At 41.6% G+C, this 21240-nt stretch overlaps 1 protein-coding gene across 1 annotated transcript in view; it reads left to right on the top strand.

The window, feature by feature from the left end:
* Positions 1-21240, top strand: part of LOC131952629 (run domain Beclin-1-interacting and cysteine-rich domain-containing protein) — a 28899-nt gene that overhangs the window by 1937 nt on the left and 5722 nt on the right. The window contains exons 2-14 of the mRNA XM_059315377.1: positions 2739-2892; positions 3266-3494; positions 4444-4548; positions 6908-7014; positions 9046-9226; positions 9745-11169; positions 16922-17031; positions 17412-17597; positions 17801-17846; positions 18284-18340; positions 18567-18617; positions 19907-19984; positions 21036-21078. Of these exons, the coding sequence (XP_059171360.1) occupies positions 2739-2892; positions 3266-3494; positions 4444-4548; positions 6908-7014; positions 9046-9226; positions 9745-11169; positions 16922-17031; positions 17412-17597; positions 17801-17846; positions 18284-18340; positions 18567-18617; positions 19907-19984; positions 21036-21078 (2772 nt within the window). The remainder of the gene's footprint in view (positions 1-2738; positions 2893-3265; positions 3495-4443; positions 4549-6907; positions 7015-9045; positions 9227-9744; positions 11170-16921; positions 17032-17411; positions 17598-17800; positions 17847-18283; positions 18341-18566; positions 18618-19906; positions 19985-21035; positions 21079-21240) is intronic.

Here is a 21240-nt window from a genome sequence, read left to right as displayed (position 1 = left end):
AAATCTGCTATGTAAGTATTGTGCTAATCCCTGTCCCATTAAGACAAAACATATACAGTGAACATGTAGATGACAAGAAAAACCAGATAATTGTAGAGGTATGCGCATCTTTTTCGGGCTAGAATCTGCCAATTTTTAAAATTAAAATTTAGGCCTATCAAAAAAGTATCAATAATCCACTTTTTAATAGTAAACTAAGATCCTTCATCACTTTTGAAAAAAACGAAATAACAATTAGAATTACTTGGTCTTGGCATGTGACCTCCATAAATAATTTAGTTTACTCTTGTTTGCTTTCAATTTGAAATAAAAACGTTCCAACTCTTACCCAAAGATGTAATAAAATAAAAAAATTAATTTAAATTAAGGTTGTAAAGTGTGATGAGCAGTTTATTAAACATATGCTTTCTTTAGGGGGTGTGGCAAATCACAATTAGAACTAAATATTTTTGTGTTTTATGACAATATTTTAACACAATAAGCATGCCTTGTTTTTTTTAAATATTGACAGAGGGTAAGTATACCAAGGTACAAAAACTAATGATCTAACTAATAAATCAATACTTTCAGTTTAAAAAATAATAAAAACAATAATCAACAATGATCTACCTAAGAACTCAATACTTTTAGTTCAAAAAGTAATAAAAAAATCATCAATAAGTTAATTCAATAAGGAAAGCATAATGCATTCTATTTTTAAGAATGATGCAACATTATATAAAAAATAATAATAAATCTAGCCTTATATGGTAGGATTTTGGTGTGACATACATTTTCCCGCGTTTTGTTTTTAGCAAGATGATTATAAAATATAATGACATAATAATATTGAGTGGTGGATTTTTTCACATGACACATCACATAAACCCATAATATAAATACCAGCTGATTGTCAGGTGTATAAAATTTGGCTTTCAAGCATGTTATTCACAAATGCTGGTTTAAAATGACATCATGTTGGAGTTATTCGATTTTAACACAACAAGAATACAGAGAGATGGTTTCACTAAAGCGCCACTTGCAAGATAAAGAAATGAGGCCAAAATTTCACCTGAGAATTCCTAATTAACAGACTTAAGTAGGAATGGGTAGTTCTAATTCCTAAAATTGATATATATATATATATATATATATATATATATATATATATATATAATGTTGGAAAAAATTTCAACTCCCCCCCATGAGATGATCCCGGCTACGCCACTGATACTATGCTAATACAGTTGTTTTCAGAAGTCTATTTTGATATTATCTGACATCGGTATCCTCAATCATCCCAAAATTATGAGGTTAGCCCAAGCCCTATACTGTTTTTTTAATAGCGGCATTAGCCAGACTACCCAAAAAATAAAAAAAATGAAAAAGAAGTGCTCTAGGGCAGTACAGAGCCTTAACTTTGATAGCAGGGCTTATTGTGGCCAAAAATATAGAGGCAATACGTAAGGTGCTTATATCCTCTCATATCCTGTCAAGACAAAAATCCCATTGAGCTTTTATCCTCTTACAGTTGAGAGGATATAGGCATGTTGCATATTTCTTCTATCAATACAAAATTATTAAAAAAAAATTAATAAAGAAACCCCTACATAACACATAGATGTTACAAAAGATGCTTATTTCAGTAATCATTGAATCATAGAATTCTTAATATTTGCTTTAATTTAAATTTATTAAACACTTTTCTTAGATTTACAATAACCTTAACACCAAGCACTAACAACCCCTAACCATAACTAAGATATAATGTGTTAAAAATTATATTATTAATGCCAAATTTACTATAAATGAAAAACAAACTACCATTGTCTTAATCATTCTGACCACAAAGCCATCTTAATAGCTGCCATACTTATGAAACAAACCTCAAAAAATTATTACATTAGGCCTATACTATATGAAATAAAACAAACATCCTTTCTAAAATTCTAACAATATGTAGGGGCCTATGCCTATTAATAGAAGCTAAATGTTGATCACTGTTGAGAGGAAATAAGCATGCTGTTTATTTTCTCTTCCAAGATTTTATAAGCACTTCCAAATGTGATTAATTAAAACTCTATTATTAGTCTCACTAAATGAACTAAATAGCTTTATAATTTGAATGCAAGATTCTAAATAAATGGATTATCTGCCTTTCTATGCCAGAAAAAGTTGCATGATTTTAATTAATTAAGAAAAGCATTTTTGTAGACGTAACCTCTATAAAGCTCAATACAGCTTTTCCCCATTTTTTTGCAAACTTTTCACTTTAGCACTGAAAAAAATTATTCAAAGAAATAGTGCTTAAATAATGAAAATTGAAGTTGTTGAAAATGTCATGATTGTAATGTTCATTTAATGTGATGATTGTAATGTTCATTTAATGTGATGATTGTAATGTTCATTTAATGTCATGATTGTAATGTTTATTTAATGTCATGATTGTAATGTTCATTTAATGTCATGATTGTAATGTTCATTTAATGTCATGATTGTAATGTTTATTTAATGTCATGATTGTAATGTTCATTTAATGTCATGATTGTAATGTTCATTTAATGTCATGAATGTAATGTTCATTTAATGTCATGATTGTAATGTTCATTTAATGTCATGATTTTAATGTTCATTTAATGTCATGATTGTAATGTTCATTTAATGTCATGATTGTAATGTTCATTTAATGTCATGATTGTAATGTTCATTTAATGTCTTGATTGTAATGTTCATTTAATGTCTTAATGTTCAATTTTCAGACACTGTCATGATCTGCTGATGAAGTTAAAGAAAACAACAGAAAGTCTACTAGTTGGTCAGTCGGCACAAGGGCCATGGGGGACGTATGGAGCCCTACGGCGTGTTTGTGTGGACACTGAGGCCATTTTGTGTCATAGAATTAAAGCTGCACATGTGAGAATCTCCGTTTTTGTCTTGTTTTCCTTTATAACTGTCAAGTAGTTTTTAAAATATTAGCCATTCTGTTAGGCTTAGGCCTTGAATAAACAAAAAACTAATTTAACACTGAAACGTAAATGTAAAATCTACATCACCAAGTGGAATTACAGAATATTAGCCTTTAACTTTACCCTGAATAAAATATTCTGATGTGTTTGTTACTGAGCACATAAATAAATCTTAATTAATAGAGTTTTTTAAAAATTTATACAGGCATGTGAAAACTTACCTTTTGTATTTTCAATGACTTAAGTTTAGAAAATAAATGTTGCCATATATGAGTTGAATCCTGTGTACATTAGTTGAATCATGTGTCACATCCTTGCAGGGAAAATCTAAGCCCACGAGTAGCTTCTGGCAGTTTGCTAACACTGCACCTAACACTGCACCTAGCAGTGCACTTAGTAGTGCACCTACATTAGGTGCCATCCAGGAGAAGTTCAGTGGCCAGGACTCAGCAGCTACATGGTTGAGTGAATCTGTGCACGACCACACCCTGATGGTGCAGCTGGAGGCCCTGATTGCTGACAGAGGTCATCTGCATGCCTGGTATCATGGTAGGTTGATAAGTGTGGTGTGTGTGGTGGTTGAGTGAGTTGGTCCACGACCACACCCTGATGACCTGGTATCATGGTAGGTTGATAAGTGTGGTGTGTGTGGTGGTTGAGTGAGTTGGTCCACGACCACACCCTGATGACCTGGTATCATGGTAGGTTGATAAGTGTGGTGTGTGTGGTGGTTGAGGGAGTTAGTCCATGGCCACACCCTGATGACCTGGTATCATGGTAGGTTGATAAGTGTGGTGTGTGTGGTGGTTGAGGGAGTTAGTCCATGACCACACCCTGATGACCTGGTATCATGGTAGGTTGATAAGTGTAGTGTGTGTGGTGGTTGAGGGAGTTAGTCCACGACCACACCCTGATGACCTGGTATCATGGTAGGTTGATAAGTGTGGTGTGTGTGGTGGTTGAGTGAGTTAGTCCATGACCACACCCTGATGACCTGGTATCATGGTAGGTTGATAAGTGTGGTGTGTGTGGTGGTTGAGTGAGTTAGTCCATGGCCACACCCTGATGGTGCAGCTAGAGGGTCACCTGCATGCCTGGTATCATGGTAGGTTGATAAGTGTGATGTGTGTGGTGGTTGAGGGAGTTAGTCCATGACCACACCCTGATGACTTGGTATCATGGTAGGTTGATAAGTGTGGTGTGTGTGGTGGTTGAGTGAGTTAGTCCATGGCCACACCCTGATGACCTGGTATCATGGTAGGTTGATAAGTGTGGTGTGTGTGGTGGTTGAGTGAGTTAGTCCATGACCACACCCTGATGACCTGGTATCATGGTAGGTTGATAAGTGTGGTGTGTGTGGTGGTTGAGGGAGTTAGTCCATGACCACACCCTGATGACCTGGTATCATGGTAGGTTGATAAGTGTGGTGTGTGTGGTGGTTGAGGGAGTTAGTCCATTACCACACCCTGATGACCTGGTATCATGGTAGGTTGATAAGTGTGGTGTGTGTGGTGGTTGAGGGAGTTAGTCCACGACCACACCCTGATGGTGCAGCTGGAGGCCCTGATTGCTGACAGAGGTCACCTGCATGCCTGGTATCATGGTAGGTTGATAAGTGTGGTAGAGGCCCTGATTGTTGTATGGGGAAGGTTGGTATATTGTGAATGGGGTAGGTTGGTTCACTTTGTATTGGGTAGGTTGGTTTATTGTGTATGGGGTAGGTAGGTTCACTGTGTATGGGGTAGGTTGGTTCACTGTGTATGGGGTAGGTTGGTTTATTGTGTATGGGGTAGGTAGGTTCACTGTGTATGGGGTAGGTTGTTTTACTGTGTATGGGGTAGGTTGGTTTACTGTGTATGGGGTAGGTAGGTTCACTGTGTATGGGGTAGGTTGTTTTACTGTGTATGGGGTAGGTTGGTTTACTGTGTATGGTGTAAGTTGGTTTACTGTGTATGAGTTAGGTTGGATATTTGTAATGGATTTACAAAAAGGATTTGTCTCATAGATGTATGGAATGTATCTATATAGTGGATGTAATAGATGTGTGTACTGGATGTAACGGATGTATGTAATAGATGTGTGTACTGGATGTAATGGATGTATGTAATAGATGTGTGTACTGGATGTAACAGATGTATGTAATAGATGTGTGTACTGGATGTAACGGATGTATGTAATAGATGTGTGTACTGGATGTAACGGATGTATGTAATAGATGTTTGTAGTGGATGTAATGGATGTATGTAATGTGTGTGTGTAGTGGATGTAATGGATGTATGTAATGTGTGTGTGTAGTGGATGTAATGGATGTGTGTAATAGATGTGTGTACTGGATGTAATGGATGTATGTAATGTGTGTGTGTAGTGGATGAAATGGATGTATGTAATGTGTGTGTGTAGTGGATGTAATGGATGTGTGTAATAGATGTATGTAATGGATGTCGATATTGATGAACACAGCTTAACTACTGTACCAGATGTTCCCCTCCTAGTGTTCACAGCTCCCCCTTCTCTACTGCAGTAATCCTCTCAAGTATTTATTCTGTTGAGCTATTGATTTTGGCAAGTGTCCAGAAACTTTTATCTGGCCATCAGCTGGTCATCTAATGGGTAGAAATTTTAAATTTTTTCATGACAGTTGTTAATTACCTTCAGTAACAGCACTCTTAGATGGTTGACTACAAAGGTCCAGTTCGGTTGGTCTTTTAAAATAATAAATTACATAAGCAAAAAATATTCAAAAAGAAAGTTTCCAAATTTGTATTAGTTTAGTACAGCATGTAATGAATGTAAGCTAAAAAAATGTGTTAAACTTTTTTTTTTTAAAAACAAAAAGGTGTTATTCCCACCAGATCTTAAAATAGAACCCATCAGAATAGTGCAGATGATGCGCAGGTGAGATGAGTTAGATGACAAAGACAGCATCTGCCAGTATGTTCAGCATTAAACCTGTTGTTAAACAATTTTCCTTTCTTAGTCATTGTTTTGACCCGTGGCTATAAATAGACCTGCACGCACCTTGTTGTTGTTGGTTGTATAACTAATGTAGAACAGCTGTATTAAAGAAACTTGTCATAGGGATCACTGTCCAGGTTTTAGAGCCGCTACACACTTCATCTATACCACACGCTTTAGTATGATATATTGATGCAGTGCTTGACTGAGGTACTTTAGTATGATATTTTGATGCAGTGCTTGACTGAGGTACTTTAGTATGATATTTTGATGCAGTGCTTGACTGAGGCACTTTAGTATGATATTTTGATGCAGTGCTTGAGTATGATATTTTGATGCTGTGCTTGACTGAGGCACTTTGAGGTCTGGCCTTGGCTAGCTATTGGATGACGGAGAATTTGAGCACCTGTCACGCAGCACACCTGGCGCAGGCAGGGTATTGACCCTGGGAGTGTGAGTAATTGACGGGATCAGTTTAAAGCTCACTAGCCACTCGACTGGTAGGAATATTTTCACAAGTCGATCAAATGTTTGATGTGTGATGGTGCCAAGTTCATTTAGCTTTGGCTTGTTGATGTGCATACGTGAAATGTTGGATAGGACGTAACATGTGATTGTAACGGGGTTGAAACAATTTCTCAGTGTACGTAAGCCTTTCTGGTTTATTCTGGTGGAGTGTATAAAGATTTTACTTGTAGAAAAAGTGTTCAATTTTACTTGTAGAAAAAGTGTTCAATTTTACTTGTAGAAAAAGTGTTCAATTTTACTTGTAGAAAAAGTGTTCAATTTTACTTGTAGAAAAAGTGTTCAATTTTACTTGTAGAAAAAGTGTTCAATTTTACTTGTAGAAAAAGTGTTCTATGTAATTAACATTTGAAAATCAAATTACAAAATATTATGTAGGTGTTCATATGGTTAAAATGTATGTTTCTATTTATTGTATATGATGCCTTATCAAAATATTATGTAGGTATTCATAAGGTAAAGCTTATGTTATTTTGTTGCAGATGATGCCTTCCTTTGTCAGCCTGACTATGTTAAGGCTATGAAGATTTGTTTTCGGGCCATAGAGCTCAACAAGCCTGCCTTACTTGTGGATATCAACCCTCATTTGGTCAGTTCTTGTTTGATGACTTTTTCTTGTTTTTTTTAGCCCAAACTTTGTTGGTTTCTTGATCCAGGTTGGTGGTGGTGTTGTGTGGATAGGCTTGTGGTTAGAGCCAGGGGGTGGTGGTGTTGTGTGGATAGGCTTGTGGTTAGAGCCAGAGGTTGGTGGTGTTGTGTGGAGAGGATTGTGGTTAGAGCCAGGAGGGTGGTGGTGTTGTGTGGATAGGCTTGTGGTTAGGGCCAGGATGGTGGTGGTGTTGTGTGGATAGGCTTGTGGTTAGAGCCAGGAGGGTGGTGGTGTTGTGTGGATAGGCTTGTGGTTAGGGCCAGGATGGTGGTGGTGTTGTGTGGATAGGCTTGTGGTTAGAGCCAGAGGGTGGTGTTGTGTGGATAGGCTTGTGGTTAGAGCCAGAGGGTGGTGTTGTGTGGATAGGCTGGTGGTTAGAGCCAGGAGGGTGGTGGTGTTGTGTGGATAGGCTTGTGGTTAGGGCCAGGATGGTGGTGGTGTTGTGTGGATAGGCTTGTGGTTAGAGCCAGGAGGGTGGTGGTGTTGTGTGGATAGGCTTGTGGTTAGGGCCAGGAGGGTGGTGGTGTTGTGTGGATAGGCTTGTGGTTAGGGCCAGGATGGTGGTGGTGTTGTGTGGATAGGCTGGTGGTTAGAGCCAGAGGGTGGTGTTGTGTGGATAGGCTGGTGGTTAGAGCCAGAGGGTGGTGTTGTGTGGATAGGCTGGTGGTTAGAGCCAGAGGGTGGTGGTGTTTTGTGAATAGGCTTGTGGTTAGAGCCAGATGGTGGTGTTGTGTGGATAGGCTGGTGGTTAGAGCCAGAGGGTGGTGAGGTTTTTGCACCAGGGATTTTGGTGCAGCTTAAAACTCTGGTGCTAGTAATGCAGACAGTTGAGGGATACATAAAGTTATGAATGAATTACTCGAGGTTTACTGCTTGTATGGCTTGTGTTGCTTTGTTCACCACTCTTGTCACAGTTGGATGTTCACTGTTTGAGTACCACTGTTGTAGCCCTAAGTTTGAGTACCCCTGTTGTAGCCCTAAGTTTGAGTACCACTGTTGTAGCCCTAAGTTTGAGTACCACTGTTGTAGCCCTAAGTTTGAGTACCACTGTTGTAGCCCTAAATTTGAGGACCATTGTTGTAGCCTTTGACAACTGTTGTAGCCCTAAGTTTGAGTACCACTGTTGTAGCCCTAAGTTTGAGTACCACTGTTGTAGCCCTAAGTTTGAGGACCACTGTTGTAGCCCTAAGTTTGAGGACCACTGTTGTAGCCCTTGACAACTGTTGTAGCCCTAAGTTTGAGTACTACTGTTGTAGCCCTAAGTTTGAGGACCACTGTTGTAGCCCTAAGTTTGAGGACCACTGTTGTAGCCCTAAGTTTGAGGACCACTGTTGTAGCCCTTGACAACTGTTGTAGCCCTAAGTTTGAGGACCACTGTTGTAGCCCTAAATTTGAGTACCACTGTTGTAGCCCTAAATTTGAGGACCATTGTTGTAGCCCTAAGTTTGAGGACCACTGCTGTAGCTCTAAAGTTCAGGGAAAACCTCTATAGCACCTCCTAACTTAGAACCACTGCAATAGCACAGGCTGCCCCCCCCCTCCCTACATACACCCACCCACCCACACTCACAACACAAGCCACACACAACCTGCTCCATATTAGTCAATGTTTCAAACGTTGATGACCCAGAAAGATAATGAAACCATGTCAGGCCTGGTGTGACAGTCCTTATGTAAATCTGCCACCTGTACGTGGATCAGCTGACTGAGGGTTGAATCAGACAGCTCACACTGTGCCATAGTACGTACAGTTGGAATAACATCATCACACTGTGCCATAGTACGTACAGTTGGAATCAGGAGAAGCTTCAAAAATTTGTTTTTTCTGTTACAAACTTGGCACAAAAATGAAGAGTTTTATGTTCTAACTCGAATGTAAATATTATTATTTTTATATTGAATATCAAAATATGAAGAATATATTTCAATGCTAATTTAATTAATATGATTCCATTGTTCATATCTTTCCAGCTGCGTGCAGGTCAGTCAGATCCACGTAGAACAGGTCAAACTGACCCACGTAGAACAGGTCAAACTGACCCACGTAGGTTGTCTGTTGAAGGTAAAACCAAACACCCACCTGGGTCATCATACACATCAAGGGAAGCAACCCACGACAACATCATGGGGAACCGTAACTCCCATCTAAATGGTAATGTCACTTTCTTGAACAATGGGTGGCTTGTCAATGGGAGAACGGGACAGTCTTTAATGAGCCTAGGTGATGCGCGGGGGTGGTAGATGTATGAGCCATTTTTTTAGTAGACTTAATTAACCGTGACTGTGATTAATGTAGTGTACGTGATGCTGATTAGGTTACTAGTGCAGTTGGAGGTTGTTGACCTCAGTTTATTTTATAGTTACTTAATTAAAAATGTATCTATAGTATGTAGATAGAAGATATATTTAATACAGTTATTCTCCGGATCAGGCTTAAAATAGTACTTTTGTTTAACTAGATTTAAACTCCCTAACCACAATGAGTCTTGAATATCATACATGTAAAGTCTAAAAAAAATATTAATTGTTTTTCAAAATTGAAAGCTTATTTTGTAGTTTATTTTATAGTTATTTTAATTCTTTGCTTTAATTGTGAGTTATGCCCCCTGTGTAGATCTTTGCTTTAATTGTGAGTTATGCCCCCTGTATAGGATCTGACTATACTTTCAGTGCACTACTCGTCCATGATGAGCAACTCCAACCTGTCCCTGTCCGTGGACCCCTCCCTGGGGGCTTCCAGTCTGGTGCAGCAGAAGATTTTGTCTGGCCCGTACTTCGTCAACTCTCTGGATTCCCCCGGTCTGCTGGAGAACCTGCGGAGCCATGATCCGCTATCCGATGCCATGAGGAACATCCAGCACTCCAACACATTTCACCGACTCCACAGTAGGGTAGATCCAGATCACACGCTGGATCAGACACACACGTCTGTCACCGTGCAGCAAAACAATCAGATTAACCTCACCGCCATGAGGAATAAGTCAGAGCAGCTGTCCTCTAAGGATAATTGTGAAGATGCTGCTGTTGATATACTTCAGCTTAGAATAGACGAGCCTGCCAGCTCTGATGTAAGAAAACAGTCACTAGAAGAACAATCCGATCAAATGGATTCATCCATGTCATCCAGTCACTGCGGCTGTCAGTGTTCTGACGGCCTCCACCATCCACACTGTCGCGGCTTGCCACATGAACAAAACACAGCAGAAGATTTCAATGAAAGTGGTTACCACGGCAACTCCGAATCTTTTCTCGTCCGTTCAACTGATTCCTGTTTTTCTGTCAAAAGTCAGCCAAGTCTTTCAATGGATTTTTCTCCCTGTTCCTCCTACCAGATGCACGACAATTCATTTGGGGTGGCACCAAAATGTGATTCTGTAAACTCTGCAAGTCTGGAATCTTCCACGGAGGTGGACGAGACAGACGGCGGCCTGAAGTTTAAATTTAGCTCCGTGTTTAAAAGTAGGGGCAGCGGAGTTTTGGAGAACAGCGGCGCTTGGGGTGGGTCCAGGCTGGCTGACTCCTTCAAACATTGTACATCTAGCTCAGAGCTTAACAGCTTCAGTATCAACTCAGACACGAGCTTACTGCGAGCTAACAGCGTCAAATCTGACCCTGCTATCAACGTCTCCGAACAGTTGATTCCCCGCAGGAGAGCTAGCCGGGGAAATCAGTTTTGTGATTGGCAGTTAGATAAACCTTCATCCAACCCAGCGAGCCCTCGTCCATGGGCGGAGGTGGACCTGTACAACATGTCAAGCCCAGGGACCTCTCCCTTCACAAAGCCGGGCAGGTCGTCAGGTCAGGTGTACGTCCCTGAGCAGCCTGGTACAGCAGGTTCACTGGACCGGAACATGTCTGCGTCTGGGAAACCTGAAGAGGCAGACACCCCCCACGGTGCCGGCCCAGCCGTGACCAACCCTTCTAATGGCACCCTGAAGCTAGAGGCGGTGCCGCCAGTCAGCAGGAGGCTGGGGCACAAGCGCTGGGTGTCAGACACTAGTGCCCTGAGGATAGAGGAGCCGCATGCTGCTACCCCTGTGGGCAGACGTCAGCCGCTGTCGTCATCAGAGAGTAGCCATCAGACCTGTATGAGAGGTGAGTAGTGGTAGCCCTGTTGGGTAGCCAACAAACGTGTAGCATAATGCTAGCTCCACTAGGTAACATGTCAGCTAATGTAGCATTTGACCATGTAGCCTATCTTCAGCATGTAGCACACAACTGGGTAGCATACTAGATCTCTTAATGTGTAGGATAAGGCTACAGTACTTTATAATGTAGCCCATAGCTAGGTAGCCTTATTTTCCATCCTGGATTGTATAACATTTCAGAACGGGCCTGGGTCTTGATTTTACCTCCCCCCCCCCCACTCCAGGGTATAGATTTTACTTCACTACCACAGGGCCTATTTTTTACCCCCCCCCCCCCCCCCCCCCCCCCAACCTCAGCGCGTATATTTTACTTCCCTATCCCAGATTTTACCTCTCTATATATTTCTGAGGCAGATGAAGTAGATTTCTTCTGTTTCATTGGGATAATGTGGTCAGCACTGTTTCCCTAACGTGAGTCAAGTACCCATCAGAGCTGGGTGGACTCAGGGACGTCATCGATATTAGCAGTTTTGCTGCATCTTGTTATGGTTAATGTACTAATTAAAAGTACATTTGTTTAAATACACCTGAGCCAAAGGTACAGTAAACAATACACCACAATATGAAATAAATCACTTCCCTTGTTTACCTCTAACTGGGTTGTCTCCCTGTGCGTTCCCGCCTTTATTGACGGGATTTGTTTACAATCTTGGCCCCATCTGTTGTGGATCTGTGCCCCAGTTATTGACGTACTTTCGTTATGTGGCCTGAGTGAGATGCCCACGGCAAGCTGGCGTTTGTATCCCGCCTCGTCAATCGGAAGGGAAACAGTTAATAAAATCTATTTCTTTTTATTCCCGCTGTTATGCTTTGCCGCGTACGGACTAGCGTCTAGTGTGTTAGCAGACGAGTTGTGTTTTCCGTCAACCGTGTCTGCCACGCACGCGCATGAGTGTTTAGCTCTAAGCGTCTGTTCAAGTTTTTCATTGATCAACAACACACGTTCAAATCGAATGATTCAGATTGATCGATTCGTTTAATTTTTTTTTAAATTCGTAAAAATCGAAAACCAAAATTCTCGAAAGTTTTACAGCGCAACGTGCGGACGCAGAAGTGAACCCGTTCGTTTTAGATCTGAGTTCTTGCATCGTCTGCTGAACGATGATTGATAGCCTAGGTCGTATGCCATGGACATGAGGTGTGGATTTTTGTGTGGATATATTTCCATGGATATAACTCATGTTACGTCACGCAGTTGACACTGGGACTAGAAACGTGCTTCTGTGTTCTGGTATTTGGTCAAGTGTGGGGTTCGTTGGTGACAGTTTAACTGGCCAAGTTAACATTTCAGGGAGCAAGTTAACATTTTACTGATCAAGTTAACTTATCTGATCAAGTTAACATTTCGATGTTAAAGTTTTTAACATTTTACTTGCAATATAGCTCTTTCGTTGGTATAGTGTTAACATTTCGTTGGACAAGTTAACATTTCGTTGGTTTAGTGTTAACATTTTATTGGACAAGTTAACATTTCGTTGGACAAGTTATCATTTCGTTGGGCAAGTTAACATTTCGTTCATCAAGTTAACATTTCGTTCATCAAGTTAACATTTCGTTCATCAAGTTAACATTTCGTTCATCAAGTTAACATTTCGTTCATCAAGTTAACATTTCGTTGGTTTAGTGTTAACATTTCGTTGATCAAGTTAACACAAGTTGTAAAACGTCTACCGGTTGGACAAAGCCTTGTGTTTGTGTAGTCCAGTGGTAAGATGAACATTTCGTGGAGCAGCTATGGGCAACTGTTTCTGGATATTTTTTACATGTGAGTTGATTGGGTTGGGTGTGTTGGTCTTTGCATGCACACACGGGGTGTGTTCATGACATCGTTTGCAGCCAGGCTGCAGGGTTTGGTGTCACCGAGTACAAACCATGATGTTAAGTTTGGTGTCATCTTTATCACCGCGTATAAAACATCGTTTTGTGTCAAGTAATCCACGTGGAAAGAGTCGGGTGAATGAAGGCTACATTGTAGCTAACCTCTAGCACGCCCGCATGCTGGTTGAATGACCAGATACATCAGTACTGCTTGGAGTTGTGGGCGCGTGACCAAACTTTACTTCGTGTGCACAAAGTAGACAAGTCTTTTTGTAAACATGTTGGCTGTTTTACGGTTGTGATTTATTTATAAGCTAATTATTTCTACTCTTTGGCCTGTCACTGCCCCCCCCCCCCCTTCATCATACACACCTAGAAGAAAATCTAGCCGTCACCTTTGCCCTCTACATCCCCCCCCCTCCCTACACACGTAATGCACCGCCACGAACTCTCGAAAAAATGCGATGTGGGATATCGTGTGTACATCCCCCATACACTCACTCTTTAATCCTGTGTATCACCCCACACCACTCACATTCCCCACACACTCACCCTTTAATCCTGTGTATCCCCTCACACCACTCACATCCCCCACACACTCACCCTTTAATCCTGTGTATCACCCCACACCACTCACATTCCCCACACACTCACCCTTTAATCCTGTGTATCCCCTCACACCACTCACATCCCCCACACACTCACCCTTTAATCCTGTGTATCACCACACACCACTCACATCCCCCACACACTCACCCTTTAATCCTGTGTATCACCACACACCACTCACATCCCCCACACACTCACCCTTTAATCCTGTGTATCACCACACACCACTCACATTCCCCACACACTCACCCTTTAATCCTGTGTATCCCCACACACCACTCACATTCCCCACACACGTAGCGTATCGATACCGACTCACGAATCAATACATCGTGTGATGATGTCACGTGACAGCTGTTTATTGATGGCCCAAAACATTCTAAACAAGTGAGTAACCGGCGAGGTCAAAGGTCAGCTGTGTCATGTCAACATCAACAAACTGGCGTATCAACATAGAACTTGGTCGGAGAGTGCTCGGTCACGTGATGGGCCTACAGGTGACCGGGTGCTCCAGCTGCGCACTTAGCCATATGGGGATAAATACACGGCTATTTTTAGATGACCCCCAATTACTAAGGGGCATTACTCTAAATGTTTGGTGACATTTGTTTGGGATGGGGGACATTGGTTTGGGATGGTGGACATTTGTTTTGGATGGGGGACATTTGTTTGGGATAGGGGACATTTGTTTGGGGTGGGGGACATTTGTTTTGAGTAAGGGTGAAAGGGAGGGGACATTTGTTTTGGATGGGGGACATTTGTTTGGGATAGGGGACATTTGTTTGGGGTGGGGGACATTTGTTTTGAGTAAGGGTGAAAGGGAGGGGACATTTGTTTGGGGTGGGGGACATTTGTTTGGGGTGGGGGACATTTGTTTTGAGTAAGGGTGAAAGGGAGGGGACATTTGTTTGGGATAGGGGACATTTGTTTGGGGTGGGGGACATTTGTTTTGAGTAAGGGTGAAAGGGAGGGGACATTTGTTTGGGGTGGGGGACATTTGTTTGGGGTGGGGGACATTTGTTTGGGGTGGGGGACATTTGTTTGGGGTGGGGGACATTTGTTTGGGGTGGGGGACATTTGTTTGGGATGGTGGACATTTGTTTTGGATGGGGGACATTTGTTTGGGATAGGGGACATTTGTTTGGGGTGGGGGACATTTGTTTTGAGTAAGGGTGAAAGGGAGGGGACATTTGTTTTGGATGGGGGACATTTGTTTGGGATAGGGGACATTTGTTTGGGGTGGGGGACATTTGTTTTGAGTAAGGGTGAAAGGGAGGGGACATTTGTTTGGGGTGGGGGACATTTGTTTGGGGTGGGGGACATTTGTTTTGAGTAAGGGTGAAAGGGAGGGGACATTTGTTTGGGATAGGGGACATTTGTTTGGGGTGGGGGACATTTGTTTTGAGTAAGGGTGAAAGGGAGGGGACATTTGTTTGGGGTGGGGGACATTTGTTTGGGGTGGGGGACATTTGTTTGGGGTGGGGGACATTTGTTTGGGGTGGGGGACATTTGTTTGGGGTGGGGGACATTTGTTTGGGGTGGGGGACATTTGTTTGGGATGGGGGACATTTGTTTGGGGTGGGGGACATTTGTTTGGGATGGGGGACATTTGTTTGGGGTGGGGGACATTTGTTTGGGGTGGGGGACATTTGTTTGGGGTGGGGGACATTTGTTTGGGGTGGGGGACATTTGTTTGGGATGGGGGACATTTGTTTGGGGTGGGGGACATTTGTTTGGGATGGGGGACATTTGTTTGGGATGGGGGACATTTGTTTGGGGTGGGGGACATTTGTTTGGGATGGGGGACATTTGTTTGGGGTGGGGGACATTTGTTTGGGATGGGGGACATTTGTTTGGGGTGGGGGACATTTGTTTGGGATGGGGGACATTTGTTTGGGGTGGGGGACATTTGTTTGGGATGGGGGACATTTGTTTGGGATGGGGGACATTTGTTTGGGGTGGGGGACATTTGTTTTGGATGGGGGACATTTGTTTGGGGTGGGGGACATTTGTTTGGGGTGGGGGACATTTGTTTGGGGTGGGGGACATTTGTTTGGGATGGGGGACATTTGTTTGGGGTGGGGGACATTTGTTTGGGATGGGGGACATTTGTTTGGGGTGGGGGACATTTGTTTGGGGTGGGGTGGGGGCATTTGTTTGGGGTGGGGTGGGGACATTTGTTTGGGATGGGGGACATTTGTTTGGGGTGGGGGACATTTGTTTGGGATGGGGGACATTTGTTTGGGGTGGGGGACATTTGTTTGGGTGGGGAACATTTGTTTGGGATGGGGGACATTTGTTTGGGGTGGGGGACATTTGTTTGGGGTGGGGTGGGGGCATTTGTTTGGGGTGGGGTGGGGACATTTGTTTGGGATGGGGGACATTTGTTTGGGGTGGGGGACATTTGTTTGGGGTGGGGTGGGGGCATTTGTTTGGGGTGGGGTGGGGACATTTGTTTGGGATGGGGGACATTTGTTTGGGGTGGGGGACATTTGTTTGGGATGGGGGACATTTGTTTGGGGTGGGGGACATTTGTTTGGGTGGGGAACATTTGTTTGGGGTGGGGTGGGGGCATTTGTTAGGGGTTGGGGACATTTGTTTTGAGTAAGGGTGAAAGGGAGGGGACATTTTCTTAGGATGGGGAGGGAGGGAGTTTGGTAGAAGAAAGGGACAACAGTTTGTGATGAGTGAAGGTGGCAGACATGTGCTCGTGGATGGGGTGGGTGGGTGGGGACTAGGGACAGTTGTGGGGGGTGGCCTTGTCCCTTGTATCAGATTGGGTGGGGTAGGAAGAATACTAGAACATCCCTGATTTACAAGTAAATAGAAGACTCTTGGGCTGATGTAAATAGTAGACTGGTGGGGGATTCCATTCTCTGGGAACTAAACCTGTGTTTATGTTTTGGTTGTCCTAACCTTTAACCTAATCAATTATTGACCTAGTTTGTTCTTGACTTAGAGAGACCTGATTAAGTTGCGACCTATTTTAGTTACTGACCGATCTTTCTTAGAGAGACATGATAAAGTTGCGACCTATTTTAGTTACTGACCAATCTCTCTTAGAGAGACCTGATTAAGTTGCGACCTATTTTTGTTACTGACCAATCTCTCTTAGAGAGACCTGATTAAGTTGCGACCTATTTTAGTTACTGACCGATCTTTCTTAGAGAGACATGATAAAGTTGCGACCTATTTTGTTACTGACCAATCTCTCTTAGAGAGACCTGATTAAGTTGCGACCTATTTTAGTTACTGACCAATCTCTCTTCCAGCCTCAGGATGGGACAGCTATCAGGGGACGCTAACCAAGCCAGTGGAGGGTCAAAGTTTAATGAGTTATCTCTCGTCACAGGACTTCAACACCTGCGCCAACCTGGAGAAGGTGAGAAGGCACCAGGTGCAGCCAGTGCTGCTACCTGCACCAGCGCTTACATCATGTTGCATTACGTTTTTTTTTGTTTTAAGTATAGCGTGATTGTCTGTCCTAAGATAAGGCCAAAAAATGTAGAACTTTATTGGAAGTACTAAATATTTACATTAGTGACCAAAATGTTTTAATTTTAAAAACACAAGTTTTTATCTAAATCCAAATATCAATATTAAAGAAATAATTTTTGAAAGACAATCTGTTAATAAAAAACTCTATTCCTTTTTTCTTTTCCTAAACATTTCATAAGAATTATTTTCCCACATACTCAAGCATTTATCCAATACTAATTATCTACAATTTATATTGTTTCCCCCCTACCCCCACTACTACAGGAGAACGCCCACTTCCACATATCCGAGGCCCTGATTGCAGCATTTGAAGCCATGAAGTGGAGCCGTATGATGAAGAAACAGGCCACAGGGAGGCAAACCTCGTCCTCTTCATCCTCCTCATCTGATGAGGAGATCCACGAGCTGAGGCAGAGGATACGCATACGCAAACGAGAAAAAATGCTGGCGGTAAGTTGTCATAGGATCAGAAACACATAGAGTAGTCTCAAGTCAAGTCTGGGTTCAGATTTTACTTTAGGTTCAGTAAGTACAACACCCCTCCCATAATCTATCTATACCCTTATGTTTTTATGTTATGGAAATTTTAAAAATTCAGGTGCTCAAATGCATTTCTGTTGACTTATAAAATTTGATGTATTTTGTTTTCCCAGAAAGGTCGACCTTTTCCTTCCCTGAGTAGTGATGGACAGACAGAAAGTAAGTATTAGGTCATTTTGTGGCTCACTTTATTTGTTGCTATCTATAGCTTTGTGTGGATCTCTGCAGTGGTTAGTGTGTAGGTCATTGGTCAATAGATTTGTGTGGATCTCTGCAGTGGTTAGTGTGTAGGTCATTGGTCAATAGATTATTGTGTTGTTCTGTTCTTGGTTTTGTGTGTGGGTAACTAGGTTCGCTATTGTGTGAGGGTGTGTGACAGTGTATGTTAGTGTGTTAAGTTCCTCTTTAGACCTACAAATCCATTGAGCAGATGAAGTAGAGTGTGTAAGTAATCGTGTAGTCTTCATGTCTCTCAAACTGTGAAATTTGTGCTGCATTTTTTTTAATGCTGAACATTTAAAGAACCAAATCATGGATAAAAGATTGGTTGTGTAAATGTAAGCCACAAATAACAATTTCATGTTGACATTTTCCAGATGATTCAAACTGTCAGGTCATGTCATCAGCTGATCATGACATCTCTTCTTCTTCAGGTCTGTTTAAAGGTCATTTTTTAAATATTGACATCCTTGTATATGTTGATACCATTGTATGTAGTGACATCACTGGTATGTAATGGTGATGGCATTGTATGTAGTGTTACATAAGTGTAATTGTTTTGATCAAGATCATGGAATGTGGTATTTTCTTCCAAAAGACCACAACAATGTTGTATTGTCTTCCCTTATGCATGACCAGCTCTTTGATTTTCTCCAACAGGCAGTTCAACATCAGATGACGATGATGATGACAGAAACATTGATTTAAACAGTGAGTAGTCAGACTTGAGCCATGTGTTTCATATGTGTATGGAAACAAATTCATCCACTGATTATCTTTACACCATCTGATAACCTTAAGGGTTTAATCAGCCCTGAGTGTACATGTGAATTAATAGCTCACAGTTTTTCCACAGAAAATGGAGAAAAAAAATGTTGCCATAAAATATTTTCCTTAATGTATTTGTTACATAGGTTTTGTTAACTCCTCTCTGAATTTGTGTAATGTTGTTTCTCCTGATTGGTGCACTCATTATCTCCCCTTTTCTTCCCATGCCATTGTGTACATATCCTGTGTAAATGTACTTCTTCAGAGCTTGTGCACCTGTTACCTCCCCTGATCTGAAGTGAAATATTACCTCCCCCTGTTATTGTGTACATGTTATATTATCCCCCTGTTATTATGTACTGATCATGTATACTTATATTATCTCCCACAGACCTTGTGTTATTGTTACCTCCCTTGAACTAATGTACTTTTTACCTCCCCCTATCTTAGGAACTATTTAAGTCCCCTTGTGTCCTTGTTACCCCCACTGTACTAGTTACCTGCCTCTTACCCTGTGCCCTTGTTATCTCCTCTGATCTTGTGTCCTTGTTACCTCCCTTGATTTCATGTACTTGTTACATTACCCTCTGCACTTGTTACCTCCCCTTGACTCAGTGCACTAGTTACCTCCCCTTGACTCTGTGCACTAGTTACCTCCCCTTGACTCTGTGCACTAGTTACCTCCCCTTGACTCTGCTCTTGTTACCTCCCCTTGACTCTGTGCACTAGTTACCTCCCCTTGACTCTGTGCACTAGTTACCTCCCTCTTGACTCTGTGCACTAGTTACCTCCCCTTGACTCTCTGCCCTTGTTACCTCCCTCTTGACTCTCTGCCCTTGTTACCTCCCCTTGACTCTCTGCCCTTGTTACCTCCCTCTTGACTCTCTGCCCTTGTTACCTCCCCTTGACTCTCTGCCCTTGTTACCTCCCCTTGACTCTCTGCCCTTGTTACCTCCCCTTGACTCTGTGCCCTTGTTACCTCCCCTTGACTCTGTGCCCTTGTTACCTCCCTCTTGACTCTGTGCCCTTGTTACCTCCCCTTGACTCTCTGCCCTTGTTACCTCCCCTTGACTCTGTGCCCTTGTTACCTCCCCTTGACTCTCTGCCCTTGTTACCTCCCCTTGACTCTGTGCCCTTGTTACCTCCCCTTGACTCTGTGCCCTTGTTACCTCCCTCTTGACTCTGTGCCCTTGTTACCTCCCCTTGACTCTCTGCCCTTGTTACCTCCCCAGTGTCATCTGACAGCCATGGAAACCTGGCAGAGTTACGCTCCAGTGGCCTGGCTCTGTCGATGGCATCCCTCTACTCAGGTGCCTGGCAGTGTGCTGTAGATCTTTTTTCTCTCCAGACATTATTTGTTTCTCCCTTAGTTTATGCCTAGCTTTGTTTTCACATCATAGACTTGGTTGCTTTGTTTTCACATGATAAACTTGGTTGCTTTGTTATTATAGACTTGTTTGCTTTGTTTGCACACTAAAGACTTGGTTTCCACATTTTTGGATCAGTTGCTTTGTTTTCACATTATAGACTTGGTTGCTTTGTTTTCATATTGCTATCTCTGCTATCTCAATATTTATAGATCGGTTGCTTAATTTTCTAATTTTAGACTTTGTTGCTCATGTACTCTATCTTATTTTTCTTTGTAATAGTCTTAAAAATTATTTTGAGTAGGTTTTAAAGCTTCTAGTAACATCTCTGCATGATTTCTAGTGTTTTTTTTTCTGTACAAACTAGTGTACACCATAGTCTCCACATTTCTTTAACTTTATCATCTAAACTTTCTGCTTGCTAAAAACACCATAGTCTCCACATTTCTTTAACTTTATCAACTAAACTTTCTGCTTGCTAAAAACACCATAGTCTCCACATTTCTTTAACTTTATCAACTAAACTTTCTGCTTGCTAAAAACACCATAGTCTCCACATTTCTTTAACTTTATCAACTAAACTTTCTGCTTGCTAAAAACATTGTCACGCCAATTTATCAATGCAAAAAAAAAATACCTTCCACTGCTAATAACTTTACACATTCTGATTCTTTACTTTAAATAGACCCTGAAATATCAATAAGCGCTAATATGGTATGGTAATTAATTCATTGTAGTCATGTATCAGTACTTATTATAACACAGGCATTGAACCCAAAACTTTCTGTCTAGCCATCATGCACATTAATGCCCGACCACTCTGATCAATAAATAATAAATATATTAAAAATTAAAATTTAAGCAGTCAATTTATAAATACACAAGATAAAAGTAACATTTTCAATGCCATAAAAAATAAATAAACTTTTTAAAAAATAAATTATAAATAACTTTATAATATCTGCTTTAATAATAATTTTTTTTTCACCTCCAGAAGTGGAACTAGCACGCAGTAATCAACAGATTGTGAAGATCAGGTAAACTTTACCATAAGCTTTCATGTAGTTCTTAGGGTAGATGAATAAAGTTTGTAACTTATATGTTAGGTATGTTGAATGAGCACTATGCAACATGTTTGTTAGGCCTTAGAAATGTTAGTTAAAACTTAGTCAACTTGTATGTCAGGCTACAGATAATGT

The sequence above is a fragment of the Physella acuta genome, unplaced genomic scaffold, assembly GCF_028476545.2.
Source record: "Physella acuta isolate Inbredline_101_S28 unplaced genomic scaffold, ASM2847654v3 ptg000072l, whole genome shotgun sequence".
Taxonomy (NCBI): Eukaryota; Metazoa; Mollusca; class Gastropoda; family Physidae; genus Physella; species Physella acuta.
This window is presented reverse-complemented; position numbering and strand designations above follow the sequence as displayed.